This window comes from Pipistrellus hanaki (genome assembly GCF_964339955.1).
Source record: "Pipistrellus hanaki genome assembly, chromosome: 5".
Classification (NCBI taxonomy): Eukaryota; Metazoa; Chordata; class Mammalia; order Chiroptera; family Vespertilionidae; genus Pipistrellus; species Pipistrellus hanaki.
Window position 1 is genome coordinate 26518159 of NC_140507.1, and position 22232 is coordinate 26540390.

At 55.6% G+C, this 22232-nt stretch overlaps 1 protein-coding gene across 11 annotated transcripts in view; it reads left to right on the forward strand.

The window, feature by feature from the left end:
* The window catches only part of NRG2 (neuregulin 2), a 248202-nt gene that overhangs the window by 207581 nt on the left and 18389 nt on the right, over positions 1-22232 (forward strand). For all 11 annotated transcript variants that reach the window (XM_084885043.1, XM_084885040.1, XM_084885044.1 and 8 more), the window contains 3 exons: positions 1575-1746; positions 8835-8953; positions 17903-18023. In XM_084885043.1, coding sequence (XP_084741169.1) covers positions 1575-1746; positions 8835-8953; positions 17903-18023 — 412 coding nt within the window. The remainder of the gene's footprint in view (positions 1-1574; positions 1747-8834; positions 8954-17902; positions 18024-22232) is intronic.

Sequence of the window (22232 nt, forward strand, 5' to 3'; positions counted from 1 at the left end):
ACATGATAATACCTCATGTTGGTGAGGGTGTGGAAAAAAACAGGCCCTGTCATTCACTGGTGGGAGTACAGATTGATGCAACCTTTCCAGAAGGTAATTTGGCAACCGTAACGCTGAGGAAGATTGCAAACCTTTGTGACGCAGCAATTCCACTTTTAGGAAGATCGCCTTAGGAAATGATTGTGGATAATAATAACAATAATAGCTAACCTTTATTAAATGCTCGGTGCGTGCCAAGCTCCACACGCATTATCTCATATAATCCTCACCGCCGTCGTCCCACAAGCTGAGCTGTTATCACCTGTACTTTACAGACAGGGAAATTGAGGTGCAAACAGATTAATTAAGTCAATGACCAGAGGACGCAAAACTAAAAAGTAGCATAGCCTGGATTTGAACCCAGGCAGTCTGAGTCAATATCCATCCTACCTGTACAACAGTGTATGCTGGGTGTGTGCGTTGGATATAGAAGGTACACAGTGGGCAGAGGTGCAAGGATGTTCCTCTGGGCTTGTGTGTAATGAGGAAGAAAGCAAGGGAAAACCTGCAAACCACCCCATCATAGGAATTGGTCACCTGGATTGTGATAGACTCGTAGTGGAATACTATGCAACCATGAAAAATGATGCCATAGGAAAAAAGTGGGAGGTCAATGGAGGAAAAGGGAGACTTGTGTAATACTTTAAACAATAAAGAATTTAAACTTAAAAAAAAAGGAAAAAGGTATGTGAATACTAGGGGTTTTTTGTATATATATGTTACTAATGATTCCATTTTGTTAAAAATGTGTGTTTTGTATATGCCTAAAGATCTGTGAAAGGATATAAAAGGAATTGACAAAATTGGCTGCCTTTTAGAAAAAAACGATATGGCTGTGGTGAGGAGACGTGAGAAAGAGACTTGTTTCAAGCCACAGATCCTTTCTCACCTCTTGAATTTTGAATCGTGTGAATATATCATCTATTAAAATGACTGGCCTGACCTTCTCCCTTCCTTTTCCTTCCACCCCCAGCCCTGAACCCTTATCTGAGTTGGCGCCTCCCTCAGTCTGGTTTGGGGCAGCGCCTCTGGGCTTCAGCACCTCATGCCTCCCTGGGTCGTGCTGTGTGTCAGTGCCAGGTGACAACTCCCCAAGAGGAGGAGCTGTCTGTCATCTGGGTCTACCTGAGTCGCCTGGGACAGAAGTTAGGTCGCGAACACTGAAGTCAAGGAGACCTGGGTTTGAACCCCAGTTCCACCACCTTGAGGAAGGGACTTCACCATCCTGTGCCTCGGTTTCCCCATATACAAATGGTTTAATCATTGCAGTGAGCTAATAGGGTTATCTTCATAAGATAATGTACAATATGTAAAGCTCCCATACCATTCCCTGCAGAAGGGGAGCTCTCTCCAGGTAGTAGCCACACGGCATCATCGCAGACCCTCTGTGAACGCTGGTTGAAGTGAACTGGGAAATGACGCCTGGAGGGGCAGGTCCCCAGGCCCAGCCCAAGGACAGTGGCCCTTCCTCCATTGCTCATGCTTGGCTCTGCCTATCACTGCCATGCTCACCTCCCTGCCTTGTGCCCCCACAGCCACCCGGCCCAAGCTGAAGAAGATGAAGAGTCAGACGGGACAGGTGGGCGAGAAGCAATCGCTGAAGTGCGAGGCAGTAGCCGGTAACCCCCTGCCCTCCTACCGCTGGTTCAAGGATGGCAAGGAGCTCAACCGCAGCCGCGACATTCGCATCAAGTACGGCAACGGCAGGTGAGCAGCAGCCATCCCTCCCTCCTGGCGTCTTCCCTCCCGAGGAGGAGGGTCCTGAGCTGTCAGAGCCCAGGGCTGTGTCCCCAGACTCACCTTTCTCACCTCTTGAATTTTGAATCGTGTGAATATATCATCTATATGGGGGTTCCCCACCCCCTTCCTTGCCACCACCAATAATTTCTCCTTGCAATCCTGGGCTCCTCTGATTATGTTGGCCCAGTGCCTTCAGACTAGAGATGCTGAATTAATGTCTCTGGGTGGTTGAAGGCAGTGTGGTTGTCAGTCAGCTTTGCCTGTGGAGGCCCACTCTTATCCTAGAATTCTCAAAGGACCTGCCACAGTGTCTGAAAGCCCAGCATTTGGCAATCCCTGGGGGAAAGCACGCTTGCAGAATGCACCTGGGAAGCCATGTGTGGTGATGGGCTGGTTCCTCAGCTCAGCAAGCTGAGCTGGGCAGAGAGCTGGATACGGGGGAAGGGCACAGGGCTTTGACTAATGCTGGGGGAGTCTGTGTCTCAGACAGCTTCCCCCTATGACATGGGATTGTCTTTAATCTGGAGTCAGCACTCCAGAGAAGTGAATCAGACACTCAGGATCCTCCAGCTGTGGGAGATGGCTTCTCTTCCATCTTGGGGTTGGTCGAGTGGGGGCTTCGGGCACCAGAGAAGCCAGGAGTCCAAGGCAGCTCCTCACCTCTCTCCTGCCTCTCACAGCCCCCGACAGACTGCTGGGTAGCAGAACAGGGAAGAGGGGAAACCCCGTCTGCCTGACCTCTGTTCTGCCTGAGGCCAGGTGCACCTCCCTCTCTAGCCAAGAGCACCCTAGTCTTTCCTGCCCCTCCGGAGTATCTTACGACCACCCTCTTCCTGGCTATCCTTGTCCTCCTCACTGCCCCCCAAATGCAAACAAGGAGGATTTCAGAGGACCCGAGCCTGCCCCACAACAGAGAGTGATGGGAGGCCAGGGCTCAGGCTGCTCCTGGGTTGCTGTGCGGCCCCAGCCGTGCACATTCTGCCCCTGGGCCTCTATCTCCAACATGTGAAAAAGGGTTTTCGGGTGAGGAGTCTGGGAGGCACTGTTTTCTGACTGTCCTTTCAAGAGTGGGGAGCAGAGGCAGAGCTGGTCACCTGGAAAGTGGTCCAGGCCAAATGGGAATTTACAAAGAGTTTGATTTGATGAGTGATTCCCAACCTGTTTTTGGCCAGGCCCCACCTAAGCATCTCTAAAATCCTGGTGCCCCCCCGTAATGCCCCCCCCCCATAACGTAATTCTTATTATTCAAAAAGTGGACCCCTTTTCACGTGGAGGAAGCCTAAAAAAGGCCATTAACTCGGTCTAAACAAGCTTCCAAAGAGCATGGCATCCATGAAAGATAAAAATAAAAGAACCAAAGGACAGATGAAGAACTGAGGAAGAAATCACTAAGAAATTGTTAAAAATAATAATAATATAATATGAAGTGATAATGAAAAATAGCAAATAAAGATTCAAAACACATAACAGAGAACTGAAATGCATGACAATGTCACAATATATATTTATCCTAGAGGCCCGGTGCACAAAATTAGTGCAAGGGGCTCGTCCCCCACCGCTGTGGCGGCTGCCTCTGCCTCGGCACCGCAGCCCAGGGCCTCTGCCTCGCCCCACCACCGCGGCTTCATCAGGAACGTCTTCTGGAAGGATGTCCAATCTAATTAGCATGTTATGCTTTTATTATTATAGACACTGTATAGGAGGCCCCTAGAACCATAAGAAATGCAAAAAAGTTAACTGTTCATAACTCATTCTCCAATTGCCCACCCCTTAAAAATCAAATTGCCCCCCTGCGGGGTGTGTGCCCCACGCTGGGAACCACTGGTTTAGATCAAAGGTTTGTGGCTGAGAGAATGCTGCATCCTAGGGAAATTGGGGAGAGGGGTCTGTGTGTCCCCAATCTACATATTTAGCAAGAAACTCAGGTTGCCCACCCAGCTCACCTTCTGAGGCCACCCACCCCTTCCCACTGCCCAAGACTGGCTCCACGCTGGAGAGAGGAGTGGACAGGCTTCTGGGATTGTTGGGGCGCCTGTCCTCTCTTTCTGCGAGGTCAGAGCGAACTCTCTCTCCGGACCTCTGCATCTCAATTAACAAGGAGAGAGGCCATCTCCAAAAAGAAAACAAGCAGGAGAGAGGGTTCCCCATTTTTCTGAAACACGTCCACAACTTGGCCATCCTCACCCGCCCCCCCCCCCCCCGTACCTGATCCCATGTCCCATTCACACGTGAGCACCCTCAGAGCCCCTGCGCCACCAACAAGGTCCTTTCTCTGGTGACTTCAGCCTTTCTCTCTCTCCTCACAAGCCCACTCCCATCACTCCCCTCCCCGTGGCTGTGCCTCTTCCTCCTCCAGCTGTTGCCCCATCTTGCTTCTTCCCTCCACCAGCACACTGACTCCCCTCTCCTGTCCTCCACGCCTCTCGGCTCCACTAGACTCTGCCCTGCACATACACCCCACCCCCATGCTGCAGCTCTTGACAGACCCAGCGATTCAGAGCTTCCTGGCCCTGCACCTTCAGGCCTGTCAACGTCATTGACTTGGGTGCCACGTGCTCCCTGGCCCCTATGGTCCTCCTGCACCTCTTAACCACCCTTAGTTGCCATGGGCGCTGAACTTCCCTGTCTTGTGAGCTTCACTCTCCTCTCTCCTTCTCCACGTGTGGGTGTTTGGTCGAGTGGGGGCTTCGGGCACCAGAGAAGCCAGGAGTCCAAGGCAGCTCCTCGCCTCTCTCCTGCCTCTCACAGCCCCCGACAGACTGTTGGATGGCAGAACAAGCTCTCATATCTGATGACCCCAGGCCTCCATCTCCAGTTTGATGGTTTGTTTGGGTTTTTTTTTAAACCTGGGTTCCAGACCCATGCTGCCAGCTAAACACTAAATACCACCCCTGAGATACTCCGCAGGCATCTCTGCTCCGGAGTCCCTCAGCCTGGCCTCTCCCTCCTGCCCCCTCTGGCCCTGCCTCACCCGCCCGTGCTCCCCTCTCAGCCGCGGCTGAAGCGGGTGTCTGTTGCTCAGCAGGCCCCCAACGCCGTCCCCTCCAGTTGGGTACTTCTCCAGAAGGAAGCACCCTTCTCCCTGCCTCACAAGCTTCGAATTCGATCCCCTAGCTTGTAGCCTCTTCCCCTCCGCTGTCCCACTCTTGGCTGTCCCCACCCTTTCTGGTCGGTCCTAGGCCCTTTGTGGATTAATTTCTGTATCTAACATGGCACTGACTGTGTGCCAGGCCCTCTGCCGGAGCCCGGAGAGACACCAGGGAACGGACCTGGCATGGTTCCAGCCTTCACCGGGTTTCCAGTCTAGCCTCTGGTGCAGAATGCAGGTAGAGGACTCCACCCTTTCTTCAGAAAACGCGCATCTCGTCCGCCCAGTTTTGCTTACTATTCTAGACGTCTGGAGTCACCAACTCCCATGACTCTGACGGGGGATGATGATCTTTCTAACATGGGCACACGTCCGATCTTCCGTTCATTTACATGACAGATCTTGAGTGCCTGCTGTAAGCCAGGCACAGCCCAGGCCTTGGGGCCCTTCCGACTCTTTTCTTCCTGCCCCGCGGTTCCCCAATACCTCAGCGCTCCCGGTCTCTGCTCTTCCCTTCCGTGGCCCTGGACTTGGGCTCAGGCTGTTCCCGTGCTGGCAGCAGACCCCCATACGCACACACGCTGTCCCTGGACCAGTTCTCCAAGGCCCCGCTTAAATGTCAGGGCCTCCGGGACATCTTCTGGAGCCTCCAGGCAGCCCTCGTCACCTCCTGCCATAGTGCCTCAGACACAGTCCCATTGCATTGTTGGGGGCTGTCTCTCTTTCTAGCATGAGAGGGCTCCCCATACCTGTCTCCCCTGCATGGCCTGGCAGAGGGTGACAGTAGGACGGGGAAGGTCACCCTTTGGGATGACCTGGACTTTGACACTTCAGCATCCTGGTCAAGCTAACAATTAGGTCAGCCAGTCCAGAAGCAGGGCCTGGCCAGGCCTTCTCCTGGGTATCGGGGACCCCTGAGAGCCTGAATGTGCCCCTGTCCCCTTCCTGTCAGGGACCCATCCCAGGTGCTGCCTTTCTGAATATCCTTGCTCCACCCAGCCTGCCCCTGGGCTCCCGGCAGTGAGAGGGCGGAGTGAAGGGGTGGGCCATGATCCCGAACGTCTGATTCCGCGTTGTGACTCAGAGAGCTGCCACCTCCACGCATACTTCCCCCGGCATGGGGGCAGGGGCAGGGTCTCCTGGCTGGCAGCATCCTCTCTCCTTCTGCCCGCACTGCAGCTTGCTCTCGGGCCCCTAGCACTCCTCTGCCCAGGCCACACTCTGTCTTGGCATTGCTCTCGGCCTTGCAGAGACCCCCCCCCCCTCCCTGGCAGGTGCCGTCTGCCTCAGGGGCTGCCGCAGGAGGTATCTCCCCCAAGCTTTCCTGCGCCAGGAGAACACTGGCCCCCCAAGCCCGGGCACAGGCCCTCCCCGGCAGAGCCGTGAGTTCCCTTATTTATGAGGTGCAGGCTGGGACAGGCCCCTCAGGCAAGCAGAGGGAGGTAGGCGCTGAGGAAACTGTGAGAGCAGAGGACGTGGCAGCCCAAATCCTATCCCTGCCAACAAAAGACTGGCTGGGAAAGGAAGGGAGGAGCATGGAGCATCCATCACAGGGGCAGGCCCGAGGCAAGGGGGCAAAGGGGCGCCAGGCCTGCCCGGGGATGGGAGAGAGTCCTGAGTCCTTGCAGCTAGGCTGCTATGAGGCTAGGAGTGAGGAGAGAGCAGAGTGTGTGTTATCCCCATCTCCCTGGTTCCCCGGGGCCAGGGAGCCCCACGGAGCCCCGCCTTCAGCTCTGACCCCAGGACCTTTTTTGCGAACGCCTGGGGCCCATCCCCCTGGAACTGGCAGTGTCATCACACAGCTGGTGCATGTAGGGGCCATCCTTTTTGCGCCTTTGACTCTTTCTGGTTTCTCAAAGGGGAGCGGCTCTCCCTGGGCCCCCCACGCCTTTCCCCACTCTCCCCAGGTCTTACTTTCATGGGGAAGCGCTTCTCTCCTGTGTGAGCCTTAATCCCTCCGGACATGTGTGAGCCTGGCTCTGCCTTTTCCTGCTACATCTGGTGTCATATACGGAAGGTCCTTTGAGCTCAGCCGTGGTGACAAGGAGGTTCTGGCTCTGGGTCCGCTCTACCATGACCCTGTGACCCTCAGGCGATCCGCCCGCCCCCCCCCCCCCTTGCTTGTCTAGTGTCAGGGAAGACCTGGTGGCGGGGAGCCTGGTCCTGAGGCAGCTGGGCTTTGTGGCGTGTAATTAGGCTGCAGCCAGGAAAGAGACGCTGTCTTGGCCAGAGGGGCCTCCCAGGCTCTGTTTAACGAAGGGAGCAAACTTGAATTGACAGAAGAGGGCTGTAGGCAGACACCAGGCCAAGGAGACACAGACTGGCTTGAGCTGGTGAAAACTGGGTGGGGTGGAGGGGCAATGGGAGGGTCAGGCAGCTGTCACTGGAACATCAATAAGGATATTGCCATAGCAACAGGGCCTACAAATAAGACAACTTCATGAACCCTTGTCTGGGGAATCTTGGAGCGAGGCAGCCTGGGAAAGGCCGGCTCCCACAGGCAGAGGTGGAGCCCAGGAGACCGGTGCCCACAGCACAGCCCGGTGGAGACGTGGGTCCGTTTGCCATCTCCTCCCCTTGGCCTGACCTCTCCCCTGTCCTTCCTCATCGCCTTTTCTACATCCCTGGGCTCCACACCCCTCCACTCACTGCACATATTCTGTGAATCTGGTGTTTTAATTCAGGACGAAAAGGAGGAGGAGACCGCAGCCTGGAGAGAAATTTTCATGCTACTTCTTGTTTCTCCTTGGGGGCCAGTCTGGGGTCCCTGGCTTCATCTGGGGCTCCAGCCAGCCCTGGAGAACGCTGGGGCAGAGGAGCTGAGGGAGATGTGGCCAGAACCTGCAGAGCACAGGTTCCTGGGGGCAGGTGTGGAGAGACTCTGGGAAGGAAGGAGAGGTCGGCAGGGTCTCCAGGAAAGGGGAGAACCAGGGCCAGGAATCCTAGAGTCACACAAGCACTGGAGTTGCTGCCCGGGCCTGGCCCCATGTCTCTCGGCATGCAGGGGCTGGATCCTCCACAGAGGGGTCCACCCCAGTGTCAGTCTCCGCGGGAAAGCCCATGCCCTCACCAGCTCCAGCACTTTGTCCACCTCTGCCTCTGCCTTGCCATGTTCCCTTGGACAAGTCTAGAAGCCCCTCTAAGACTCGGTTTTCCCATCTGTGCTGTCCTGTCCACCACTTCCAGATTAGCCATGAGGGTCAATTCAGACCACAACGACAGGATCTCTTGTTCCCTAAGCTATCCCAGCTCCTGGCTCTCAGAAAGCACTCAGTAAACTTTTATTGAATGAATGAATGAATGAATGAATGAAGTGAAAGCCCCTTGGAGAGGCCACAGCGTGCCCCTTAGTGGCAGAGCTAGTGTGAAGTTAGGGGAGAGCCACAGGTTGGAGCTGGGAGACTGGGCACAGTTGCCATGGAAACCTGTCGGAACAGACACACACACACACACACACACACACACACACACGCCCCGGGGCGTAGGTATCTGGGAATGGGCTTTGCATTCAGAGTGACAGGCTGCCACTTCCAAGGAAAGGCATAGCCAGTGAGCCAGGCTGACCTGGGGTTGGGGGAAAACACTGGGACTGGGGGAGGGGCGCTGAAAGAAGAGGAGGGAGGTGGCCATGTGACTCCCTCAGGGACCCCGATTTCCTCACCCAGAAAAATAGCTGCAAATAAGGACCAGCCCTGGAAACGGGAATGTGAAGATGCGTAGATTCGGAACATGTGTGTCGCCTCTAGCCCTGCCCTGTGCTCTCCGGGTGCCCAGGTTTCCCCCCGGCTGCAGGGGCTCAGCGTCCCCACCCCACCCCTGCACCCCCGGACCTCAGACTCCACTCCCCATCCACCCTTCGCAGCCGCGCGGCTCTGCGGGGCGAGGTGACCTCCGGGTGACCGCTGGGGAGTCACAGCCAGCCCGGGCCCGGCTCACGCCTCTCCCCTTTTATTACCTCCCTCACCAGAAAGAACTCACGACTACAGTTCAACAAGGTGAAGGTGGAGGACGCAGGGGAGTACGTCTGCGAGGCCGAGAACATCCTGGGGAAGGACACGGCCAGAGGCCGGCTCTACGTCAACAGCGGTAGGTAGTCCGCCCGCGGAGGGAGGCGTCCCGTAGGGGTTCCAGTTGCCCCCCAGCCCTGGGGAGGCCGGCACATGATCCATCTTGCACTTGACTCCCCTCCCTCCTGCTGCTGCCATATCAAGCCCCGAGATCTGGGCCGATTCAGAGAAATGCAGCCGAAGCATAAATGTTTAGCTTTGTTATCGGGGCCTGGAAGAGCCGCCAGCTCTCATTTTAAATACCCTAAAAACTAAATATTTTGAAATCAAGAGGTGGGGGCGGAGGGGGGGGAGGATATTTTTAGAAGGCAATTATGGCAGGCTGGGCTGCCAAGCCCCGGCTCCAAGGAGAGGCAGGCCCAGGGTGTGTGCGCGCCGGCGAGCGGACGGCTCGGTGCCTGTTGCCGTGCCGGGCACGCGAGTGCAGGCAGCCGTCCTCATGGGGCCGTGGGGGGAGGCGTGGGTGCCTTTGGCCCTGGGGACAGCCTCTGTTCGGGGGTGGCAGGCCCCTGCCCTGCGTGTCATTCTCTCCCTTGGAAACTTGTGAGGCCAGAAGCTCCAGACACCTTTGCATCCCCTCGCCAGCTGGAGCGCCAGCTGGAGCGTGGAGGCTGCCTCCTGCGGGGCTGTCTGTCCTCTGGGGCCCTTCCCTGGGGAAGTCTGTGGAACGGCCTGTCCTCAGGCTGCTCCCCTCTACTCCAGCACACCCCACAGAACTCTTCCTCCTCCCTGACACCCAGGCCTAGCATGCCATGCGGCCACCTGGGTATTGAGGTCGGCTTTCCAGTCCTGTCCATGTCACAGAGTCTAACCCTGTATCTGTCCTCGCCCCGCTGTGTTTCCGCCATACAGCCTTTCAGGACCCTAAGCCCAGCCTGGTCTAAAGAGAGCTCGGATGTGGCTGCCCTGGGCCTGCCCTCAGGGAAACCTGGCGCAGAGGCTGTCTGCCTGCCCTGCCTTGGGAGGGGTCCCCTGTCTCCCAGCCTCTCAGGCTCCTCCCTCTCTTTTGCCACTGGATCCAATAGGTCCCGGTCAGGCTTCTTTCCAGGCCTTTCTCACACCTGTCCCTTCCATTCCCTCCCCACCTCAGGAGCAACCTCAGCCCAGGTTTTATTCCTAATCCCCTGGACCAAAGCGAAGCCTCTCATGCCGCTTCCATCCTGTCACGCACCCATCCTGGGGCCACAGAACAAACACTGTCCCACAGCCCAGCTCTCCGGGGAAGCCCGAAGGATCTTCCCAGTCCCCCCTGCAGCCTGTCCCTGGCATCCCATCGTTATTTCTCCCCCTGGGCCGTCTCTCCCAGGCAGCCTTCCTTCCTGACCACGCCCAGCCCGCGGCCTGGTCCTGGGCCCCTTCTTGGTCAGCCATGGTCTTGGGTAGCTCTTGAACTCTAGCCTTCAAAGGTTCTTCAGCTCTCATAGAGTCGCTGCGCTTTCTCTGTGGGTATGAGCTCCCCAGGGCAATTGTGAGCCAGGAGGGCGGAGAGCGGGATGATGCCTCCTCCCAGCAGTTTCAATAATAGACACAATTTAAAAAATAATAATAATAATAGCCACAACTGCTGAGAGCTGCTCTGCATCAGGCTCCCTATGGTCTCTCTCTCTCTCTCTTTTTTTTTTTAATATATATATTTTTTATTGATTTTGTACAGAGAAGAAGGGAGAGAGATAGAGAGATAGATACATCGATGAGAGAGTCATCGACCAGCTGCCTCTTGCACACCCCCTACTGGAGATATGCCCGCAACCAAGGTACATGCTCTTGACCGGAATCGAACCCAGGTCCCTTCAGTCCCCAAGCCAACGCTCTATCCATTGAGCCAAGCCGGTCTCAGCCTCCCTATGGTCTCTTGAGCCCCTACTCAAGGCCATGAAGTATTTTGATATATTTTTCTTATTGATTTCAGAGAGGAAGGGAAAGTATGAGACAGAATCATTGATCAACTGCCTCCTGCACGCGCCACACTAGAGACTGAGCCCGCAGCCCAGGCATATGCCCTGACCAGGAATCGAACCATGGCCTTCCGCTTCATAGGCCAATGCTCAACCACTGAGCCGCACCCACCGGGCTGAAGAATTTTATAAATTATAACACTGAGAGGTTAAATATTTTTCTCAAAGTCAAATAGCTAGGCCGTGCACTCCAAGGGGCAATGCGGGGCTGTTTACTGCTCTTGCCTCTGGGCCTAGCACAGTGCCTGGCTTACAGCAGGCCCCCGGGGAAATAGTATATAAAAGGGCTTGGAACCTGCTCCAAGGCCATTCACTGACTCCCACATGCCCCAGCCTGGGCCCCCTGCTCCTCCCTACCTGTCCCAAGCCTGGGAAATGGGCCCAGCATCTGCTGCCTCAGCCAGAGTGGGCAGATGGTCTCAGGCCCACTTTGGATTTCAGGTGCCCTATTTCATTATTCAAAACTTTCTTGGTTAGAGCTGACAACAACCTAACCTAAAACTACCTGAAGGAATGTATCCGCTTATAAAACTGAGATGGCCAGAGGTAGAACTGGCCCAGACAGGACAAGAACTCACAGCAGGGTCAGGATGCTCTCTCCCACCGTGTTAGCCTCGTTTTCTCCTACTGGAGAACTGGTTTCTCCGCGTCTGGGGAATGGTCAGGGAAGAGGAGGCCATGGCCTCAGAAAGCTCCAGGTTTACATCATCCCAGCTCGCCACCCAGGGAAAAGGGAGAGTCTGTCTCTGTGTCCATGCATACAATCACACAGGTGGATGCCGACGGCTCCCTGCTCCGGTGACATGCCCTGCTTGGCCCAGTCCTTGGGCTCAGGGGTTGAGGTGCCACCTGTGTGAGTGTGTGATTGCCAGCCTGTGAGTGTGCAAAAGGAGTACTGAGAGGCAGAGTGCTATGTGTGTGCCTTGCTAGAACTGTGGGGGCGGGGCAGGCACTTCCTTAGAGGAGTGCTGTTAGCAGAGGAGGAGGAGAGGGCTGCCATGCAAAGCCACAGGAGTGCCCTCTCTCCTGCACAAGCTGGGGACCTCAGGCTCAGGACTGTTGTGAGATCCCTCAGAAAAGCTGCAACTCCCCCTACACCCAAACCCCTGACAGCCCTCAGCAGCCCACGTTCTGATCAATTAGGGAACGGGACAGCAGAGCTTTAGGCTGGGCCCTGAGGACTTCCCGTATGGCCCCTGGCCTCTTGTCCTTGCAGCCTGGCCAGAGAGCAGCAGGGCAGAGTGGCGGAGAGAATTCAGGGCTTTGGTCTCATCCCAGCTCAAAGGGGCAACCCAGGATGAGTTACTCTACCTCCCTAGTCTTAGGTTTTCCCCTCTGAGCCTCAGCTAGATGATCTCTAAGCCCCTTTGCTCACGGAGAAACTTCTGGGATTCTGAGTTTGACATTGAAGCTGACATCCTATGCACCGAGCTGCTGCCGCTGCCGCTGCCACCACCACTTCCACCGCCCGCCCCTCCCCGCGCCCTCCCCCCCGCCCCCCCCAACACACACACACACACACACACACACACACACACACACACACCATCTCTTCTGTTGCTCTGTTCAGTCCATGGCAGGAAAGAACCTACTCTCGATGAGGTGAATGGGGTCACTGAAGGGGACCGGAGGCCCCTGCTGGGGCCTTTTTCCCAAGCAGAAATGTTCAGGCTCCCTGTTTTCCTGTGGAATCCAGAAGCAACCACACCCTGGGAAATGGGGAGGGCGGGTAACGGGCCTCGGTGCCTGCCCCCCTCTGACTCATCCCGAGGTGGGTAGACTTGGCCCGCCCGGGCCCCAGGGGAGCCAGGGCTACTGGAGTGGGCAGGCCAGGAGAGAGCCTGGGAGGGCTGGAAGGAGCAGGGGCTGCTCAAGGAGCATCCTGGTGGCCCTTTGCTACATAGCTCTGTTCCAGCGGGCCTCGATGGTCCTTCCCAAATCACAGGGCACCCTTCTTGCAGTCACAGCTCTGCCCGCTCATAAGAGGCACATTTCTGAGTTGGCTGGGATAAGGAGGAGGAGACAAAGAGTTTGTGGTGCTTTTAACAGGAACAACCTTCTTGGTCCAGTCCACTTCTGAATTAGAGCAGCCAGCTGCCTCGTCCCCAGGTGAGGGAATGTCCCAGGTGACTGTACTAGTCCCAGATGTCAAACCCCCTGTGCTTCACCCAGGTGGCAGGCACGTTTGGCCTGGCGTGTCACAAGGCCATGGAAGCCCTGGAGAGGCTTCTGGGCCTGTCCATTACCTGGAGGCTTAAAAAGGCTGTTTAATTGCATACACATGCACGCGTGCACTCTGACTCATGCAGGCACACACACGCATGCACCTCCACACGTTCAGCAGGCCTTCCTCAGCAAGACCGTGTTTTGAGCTCTGGGAGGCAGTCTCAGCTTCTGACAAAGTTCCTTAAATGGCAGGAAGCTAAAACCTGAACTCGAAGGGTCTGCCTGTCCTAACACACCGAAGAGGAAGGACAGGCAGCTTTGGCAGCTTTATCGATGAGAAAGGGGGCCTTCTGGGCAGGTGAGGGGAGCCTTGAGGGATGAGAGGCTTCTCTGTGAGGGAGGGAGAAACAGCTGCCGCAGCTGGCAGCAGGGAGAGCATCCATAGCACCTGCCCCCTCCTGGCCCGTTCTCTCTACAGGGACCCGGGAAACTTACACCAAGAAACTCATGGCTCATGTGCCAGGCATTTTTCTAAATCAAAAATTTTAGGTCTAGTTGACATGCTACAAAATCCACCCTTTCTAAAACATACAATTCAGTGGGTTTTCGTACATTCACAAAATTGTAAAATCGTCACCACTAATTCCAAAACATTTTCATTGACTCAAAAAAAAACAAACAAAAAAAAAAACAAATACTCATTAGCAGTCACTCCCCATTTATCCCTCCCCTTAGTACATGACATTCCATGACTAGTTTCTTCCACTTGATATGTTTTTAAGGTTCATCCATGTTGTAGCATTTATCAGTACTTTATGTTTTATAGATGAATAATGGATAAACACTTAGTTTATCCATTCATCAGTGAGTTGTAGGGTCATTCAGGTTTGTTTTCACACTTGGGCTACATGTGTGAAATGATACTGCTGCTGTATCATTTGTGTACAAGTCTTGGTGAGGACACATATTTTCAATTATCTTGGGTACATACCTACGAGTAGAATTTCTAGGCCACATGACAACCCTCTTTTTAATTTCTTTGAGGAACCACCAGACTGCGTTCCAAAGTGGCAGTACTGTTTTACATACCCCCCAGCAATGCATGACAGTTTGAATTTCTCCTTGTCTTCACCACTACTGTCATTATCCGTCTCTTTTACTATAGCTAAGTGGGGATGAGGCGGTATCTCACTGTGGTTTTGATTTTCATTTCCATGATGACCTCCCAGGAATATTTGCATTCAATGGGAAACAATGTTTTGATCTACAGAAAAGCTGCATCCTCATCGGCCAAGGTTCAGTGGTCAATGAGACAGACAGGGCCCCTGCCCAAATGGAGATTACGTTCTAGTGGAGGGGAGGGCCTAAGCTTTAAACAGCTAATAATCGCACAACTAGCCATTTAATTATGTTAGAATAAGCACTGCAAGTACAGATATACAAAGCTAAGAGAAAAGTAAGGAGGAGCCTGAGCAGCCTCTCTGAGATAGTGATTTTTTTATTTTTTTTATTTATTTTTTTAGTGACTTAAATGTACATTTATTATCTTTCAGACATAGCTTAGCTGGTTCCTGCAGCTCAGGGCCTGTCACAAAACTTCAATCAGGGCCTCTGGGCTCAACCTGGGTGTTTGGGGTGGGGGTCAGAGGGTCAGGATCCACGTATAAACTCACTCATATGGCCATTGGCAAGCCTAGGTCTACACACTCAGTTGACCAGAGATGAGATACTAATATTTTGAAAGTCCTGGACAGGAAGGCACCTGGCTTGCTAGAGGAGTTGGACTAAGCCAGTGTCGTCTGCACATACTGTGAGAGAGGAATAGGGCATGAAGTAGGAGAGGTGGGACGGCCCAGATCAGACCTGGGCAAAGCTGAGGGACTCTATCCTGAGTGCAAATGGAAGCCATAGGTGGATTTTGATCATGGAAATGATTGATCAATATTCTAAAATCCAGTTTGCCCCTAGCCAGTTTGGCTCAGTGGATAGAGTGTCAACCTCTGGACTGAAGGATCCTGGGTTCGATTCCGGTCAAGAGCACGTATCTTGGTTGCAGGCTTAATCCCGGCCCTAGTCAGCATGTGTGGAAAGCAAACCAATCAATGTGTCTCTCTCACATCAATGTTTCTCTCTGTGTGTTTCTCCCCCTCTCTTCCACTCTCTCTAAAAATCAATGGAAAAATATCCTCGGGTGAGGATTAACTAAAAATTAAAAATAAATAAAAACCACTTTGGCATCTACGCAATGAAATGGTTAGAGATGAAGACAAGAGTGAGGGCAGAAAGGCCAGTGGGAGGCTATGATAGTTGTGCACAGAAGAGACCATGCGACCAGGGCTGGGGAGGCAGGAGTGAGACGTGGATAGAGACTCGTGCAGAGGTAGAAAGGCAGCCCTTGGTGACAGACAGCTGGGGAAATAAAGGAGGAAGAGAACCAAAGATACCCTCTAGGCAATGGGTTTGTTCCCTGCAGTCACTGGCTGGGCAGATGATTGGCAGCTGAGTTTGGGGTGGAGGTGGGAGCAGCCAGACTCTGCAACTTGGAGTCCGTATGTCATCTTCACTTTCCCAAACACAGGAGAACACAGTGACGAGGGAGTAGGGATGTGTCGCCTTGAGAGCCTACAGAGTTGCCCTGCAATGATTTAGGAAGGCCCTGCCATCACAGGGTTGGGGTGTGTGGGGGGGGGGGGGGGCGGAAGAGGCTCAAGGTACTTCTTTCTGAGATAGAAAGGCCTACGTCACTTCCCCACACACCCTGTGACTGGCTCCCCCATTGGCCTCCCCTTTTGCCTTTCTAGTCCCCATGACAACCAAGCTCTGGCAGCCCAGGCCAGGGCAGCCCAGGTGGGGCCCTGGCTTCCTTCAGGAGTTGTCCTCTGCCTCCCAGGGCCTCGAGGAGCAGACAGGCATGTGGACAGACCCAAGTGTGCAGTGACGGTCCCTGCCACCCTCCTCCCTGCCCTCTGCTGCTCACTCAGCGCAGCGATGGGCAGCTTTCCCGCCCTGTGACCGCAGTGGAAGCCAAGCTGGGCCTGGCAGGCTCAGGACAAGACTTCTCTGGCTTAGCCAAGCCTCTCAGAGGACGCAGGCCTGTGGTCCACATCGGGATTGCATTCATCGGTTTATGTCAAGTCTTGTACTGACGTGTTCTTCCACAGGGGACTGTGGCTGGCAAGCGTGCGCGGCCAGGCGTCGTAGATCCTTGTCACAGCACACACTGTGACTCTGAACAGGCATCTCCCTGCTCTTTCCTCACCCCGCCTTGGCAGCGTAACCAAAGGACAGCACAACCTCTAGGGTCATTCCAAGCAACAGGATTTTATAATTCGCAGGCGTGGTCACCTCAGCTGTTTCTCTTCTCCGTCCCTTTCTCCGTTCCCTGGGTCTCACTGACCCAGAAAGGAGGCAGAGACCAGCGGGAGGCCTCCTCTCCCAGCCAGCATGTGGCTCCCAGCTGGGCCCGGAGTGTGTGTAGGCAGGAGCCCTGGGCAGGGTGGGGCTCGGGATGCCAGACCAGCAGCAGGCACGACGTGGAGGGGAAGGTGGGAGCTGGCCCTGCCCGCTGGGTTTTATCAGCGAGCTCTTCAGACATATACAGAGGCGAGGCTGTGTATACACTCGCAGTCCCCGCGCTCCATCTGTCTCCCCGCATGTCTAAACAGTGAGGGCGCCAAGTGCCTGCTCTCCTCCTCCTCCTCCTCCTCCTCCTCCTCCTCCTCCTCCTCCTCCTCCTCCACTCGCCCCCATTACCGCGGGAGGTGCTAGACACTCCATACCCCTGAGGAGACAGGACCAGCCAAGGTAAGAGGGTTTGCCTCAGGAGTTCGCTGCTGGGTGAGGGAGAGGTCCTCAGAGCCCCAGAGACTGGGGGTTAGGGGAAGGAGGCAGGAGCCAGTCTCTGGCTGTCCAATCTGGATACAAAGCCGAGGGGGTTAGCTTACAGAGGAAAACTGACATTTGGGGCAAGAATTTTCACTTGAAATCAGCTTTCTGGATGCCATCGCATGGGCAGCAGAACTTTGGTTGTCTTCAGTTATCAAAAGAAGCTCATCAGTCGGACGTGCAGGCTGAGTCGGCAGCCCTAAAGGCCATCCTGCTCTCCCCTAGCGTTCCCCTCCCTGCCGTGCCCAGCCCTGTCCCAGCCCGTCCCCTCTCCCTGGAGCCCGGGTTTGTAGCCTGGGCTGTCCGAGGCCCAAGGCTCCTCCAGAGGTGACAGCTAGCGCCGTGGGGAAGGAGGGGCGCTACCTGGCGAGGGCAGATGCAGAGAGAACCCTAAATGCCCGTGGAGATGAGCTCAGGGCCTTTGTAACATTCCTGGGAGGCTGTCTCCTCCCCTCCCCCAAGGGGGAAGAAATGGAAGCAAGGGTTCTCCCCACATCTCCTTCGATCTTGGGACATGACAGTGTCCAAAAGGTGCCGTTCCCCTCAAAGGGTAGCTTCCTTCCGGCCACTATGGGAGCCCGAGCGGAGCACATGGATGTGGGTGTCCCCTCCCTGTGACTCTGTCCCCCACGGAACACGTGGTGTCTCCTCTGCCCGCAGTGGTGGCCCCAGGAAGGCGGGGAGGGAGGGGGTGAGGGAATAGTTTTTGCTGGCCTCCCACCACCTCCATACACAGAAAACCCTCCAGGCCTTCGGAGGTTTGCCCGGAGCAGGGGTGCAGGGTGTCCTGGTGGCCTCCCCTGTGCTTTGTTGGTGACCAAGGGGGACCACCAGACCCTCCCTGCCCAGCCATCCCTGCTGTCTCTGCGCGTTGAGCACTGAGACGGGCCGGGCAGGAGGTGGCTCCTGGGGCCCGGAGGTGGTCTCAGTGGGTCACTGGTGTATGTCTCTCATGCCTCCAGTGAGCACCACCCTGTCATCCTGGTCGGGGCACGCCCGGAAGTGCAACGAGACAGCCAAGTCCTATTGTGTCAACGGAGGCGTCTGCTACTACATCGAGGGCATCAACCAGCTCTCCTGCAAGTAAGTGGCCGGTGGGGGCGGGCGTGGGGGCAAACGCAGGGTGAGACAGGCTGGGGCAGAAGTGGAGGGCTCTAGGAAAAGTGGGCTTCTAGCCACTAACACGGGGTCCCCAAGGAGTGTAGACAGGGAGGTGTGCCCCCTTTCCTGGAACCCAGGGAGATGTCAGCGCTACAGGGCTCAGGGCTTCTGCAGTCCCAGGTTCCCAGGCCCTCCCCACTCATCTCCTGATGTCCACCCCTTCACCAGCACCTTCCAGGACGATGGGGAGGCCAGTCGTGACCTGGGTTCTGGGCTTGTTCTCTCTCTCTCTCTCTCTCTCTCTCTCTCTCTCTCTCTCTCTCTCTCTCTCGTCCCCTCCCCATTGCTCAGCAACTCTCCAAACGCTGTTCTGATAAACGTTCCCCAGGGTGTGTGTTCCCAGCAGCGAGGAGCCAGGCAGTGCGAGTCCCAGAGCCTTGGGGAGAAAGGGGCTCTGTCCCCAGTGCTGGCCTCAGGACCTGGCTACTCTCCCGGCCTGGCAGGACCCCACTCTCCAGATGTGCCCTGGGTGCTGCCTGGCCCTAGTCCCTCTCTATGGGGTGAAGGGACCCCAGTGGGGACACCACTCTGGGTGTGACCCAAAGGGGGAGGTCAGGGTTGAAGAGCTCAAGCTGGGCTTTCTGTGCCTCCCCACGGTCAGAGCTACTCTCCAGCCAGGCAGGGCCGCCTCAGGAGGACTCCCAGGAGCTTAGAACCACCTGTTCCATTCACACACAGGGCAGGCGGGCATGAGCATCACAGAGGGCTTGTTCAGGCCCAGCCAGACTTTCTGAGCAGCTGGACCCACAGCGCCCTCTTGATGGGTTCTCGGGCAGGTGCAAGAGGAGGAGGAAACAGAAGGAGGAGGAGGAGGAGTGGCTGGTGAGGGTAGCACAGGTTCTGGCTGGATCCTCAGGAGTAGGAGGGAGATCTAGTTATCAACTTTGGGTTTTCAAAGCAGCCCAAGGCTAGGGCCTGGCAAGGTGCCAAAGCTGCCCCATTCCCATGGCATTTGGGCAAAGGCCACCAGAGTATCGATGGAGATTCCGAGAGAGGCGTTTGCCCTCCCCACAGACAAGTCAGATTCAGCATTCCTCAGCTCTCCTGTTCTCCCTCCTGGCTACAGCCCTAGCCCGGGACTCTCAGAGACCACCCCCCCCCCCCCACACACACACACACACACACAAAGGGATAACAGAAGGTTACGCCTCCTTCACACTCTCCCACAGCGCTGGGCCAGCGTGGCCTGGGCTGCCAGGCAGATCTGTGCCTCTCACCTCAGCTGGCCTCCTTTGCTGGCTTCCTCCCTGGTTCCACCCTTCACCTGCTGCCATCCCCTTCCCATCCCCCCATCCTGAATCACAGGGGACAGTCCCAATGGCAACAGCAGGTCCCCCAGGGAAGTTCCCAGCTCAGACTCAGCCCCTCATCCTTTCCCTCACTCTGCCTCTCCGAGGCTGCCACATTGGTTCTGCAGACCCTGGGGAGCATTCTAGCCTTGATAGTGCTCTGAGCTCTTGGGAATAGACCTATAGAAATTCAGAGGGTTCTGGAAAACCTCCCAGAGACAGCCTACCCTTGTGCCCTCCATGCTTACCACCCTCCCCCCCAGTACACACACACCAGTCTTCTCTTCCTTCGCCCCTCGGACCCTAGAGTCTTGAAGGGTTCCAGCAGTGGCACTGAAGTCAGCCCTGGCTCCAGGTAGGGAAGGTTTCAGCCCCCCAGGGCAGGTGCTGGGGCTGAGGAGGGCTTTGGGGCCCAGGACTCCAGCGCTAGAGAGTTTAGTGTGGGGAGGAGAAGGATGAGCTAATGGGTCCCCAAAGGGTCCTGCCATCAAGGCTGTGCCCTTTAGGACCCTCTGGGTCCCACCCAGCTCCATCTGAGAGAAACAGAGGGCAGGAGCCTGAGCCATTGTGAAGATAATGTCCTGTGTCCCCTCCTCACCAGGACAACTGGGGTCACTGCTTAGCACCTGAACCTGGTACCCAGAATCACCACCTCCCCATCTCAACCTGCCCTGGAACCCACTTCCCTGACTCCCTGAGCCCTCGAGGGAGCGGGGCATCCCTGGCGGGGATTTCGCCAGGAAACCAGGTCCTCAGAGCTGTGCTGGAGAAGGACAGGGGGGAGGGGGCCGGGCAGAGCCCAGAGGCCACTCTGGGGGCGGGTAGGCTGGGAGGGGAGGGGGGCAGGCCTCGTGGGGTTCCTGATGACACCTGAATGGAATAAAAAGGAGGAGAGAACTCAGGAAATGGGACTCACGTCTTACCATTTGTGCTGTTTGTTTACTTTTTATTTTGATTTTTTTGCATTTCCGCTTAGCTTGGATAATGAAACTAGACTGGTCAGTTTCATTCCAGTTTCTATAAAAATCCGTTTTCCTTCCTGGTTTTCTGACCCTTGTTGTTGTGTATCGGTTCAGAGCCCTGCAGGGAGCGTTGCAAAGCAGGCACGCTCCCCCCTCCTGTTTTTGTGGAATTCAAAGCCAAAAGCTTAAACAGTGTCACTGATACTGAATTTTGTTCTCAAAAAGAAAAACTTAGGGGGATTGGAAAATGGGGGTGTCCAAATCAAGGGGACTGCCTCCTGTCTGGGCCAGACAGGGGCCTCGGCACTTCCTCTTGCTGCTTTCTCCTCTTCTCTTCGTGTTTTGTAGAGCACGGTTGGTGCGTGACTCTTGGGGACTGGTTCAGGGGATGATGACAGAACAAGACTCTCTTTCCAGCCCTGTGCACATACCAGCGGCATGCCTCCCTTCCCATCAGCTCATCCCCCCATTCCTTCTGCTCCCCCACCCCATTTTCAGGTGATTTCCCCCATCCCATACCCATGTGCCTGCTCATCCCCTCCACATCGCCACCCCACCCCTCATGAGGCCAGAGCCCCTTCCCTTCCTTCAGTGCCGGGGCGCACCCTCATCCTTCATCCTCCCCCTCCCCTGGGTGAGGGCAGCACACATGGCATTATCCCCAGGCTACCAAAAGGAGAAACTGAGGCCAGGGAGCTGGGGTGGGGAAACAGGGAGGCAGTGTCCCAACCTCCCTGTCCCCCTAGATACAGCCCGAGGGCTCTCCTCTCTGCCCCTCTCTCACCCCTGCTCTTCTCCGGCCCTGGGCACAGACCTTTCCATAGTCATAGGGGATGATTTGGGAGGAAAGACTAGGAAGACTGCTCCCTGCTGTTCCTTCTAATCTGTCCCCTGTGCTTCTGGGTCAGTCCTGCTAGGTCAGTCCCTGTTGGAGTGGAAACTGCTAGCTACCCACTTGCACTGAGTTCAGACCCCTCCTGGGTGATAGGCTACCACAGCTAGACCCTGCTACCTGGTCTTGGGTGCAGGGTAGGAAGGCTGTAGGCTCCATCCCATGAACCTTCTCTAGGGAAACCCAGCCTCCTAGATGCAGTTCACCCTCAATAAGCAAGGCCAAAGGGAACGGAACTGTCCAGGAGCCCGCCTCCTCCGCCCCCACACCACCACCGAGGAGCCAGTGCCCAAAGACTAGCATGTCCTCCCACCCCCACACTGCCCATCCTCCCACTGCCAGCGGGGAACACACTTTCCCAGGCAGGGAAGTTAGGGCCATATTGCACAACTCCAGGGCCATGTTCACGCTGTAGACCATTTCCACAGCACCACCTTGAGTTGTGCAACTCAGTGGCCACAAAAGAGATGAGGATACAGTTGGGTTAGTCCAGGCTGAGTGTGGGATCAGGGACATAGGGATATGCTGTTATCATTGGTCTCCAAGAGCATCCCAGGGATAGCATTCCTAGCACAGTAACGCCAAATTCTCCCAGTATTGGGAATAAATGTCCCCTTTGCTTCTTCCTGTCCCTGCACTGCCCCCCCCCCCATCTCTCTAACACACACACACACACACACACACACACACACACACACACGTTTTCCCTGTCTCCAGGAGCTGGGCTAATCTCAGACATTGGACACAGGCAAACATATTTTTCTTGTTCCTTTGCAAATTCCAAAAGTCATTTGGGCAAGTTCCTGGGTCTTTATCCTCCACCCCCAAAGGTGCTGCTGCTTAAAAAAATCACTCCTCCCCCTTTAAGTCCCCATCCCAAGTGGACATCAGTCTGAGAGCTGAGGAAGAAGAGCTGCGCCTGACTGGAGCTGGTTGGAAAGCCTTAGTCTTAGCCTTAGCCAAGACCTCCATTTGCCTGGGCTGGAAT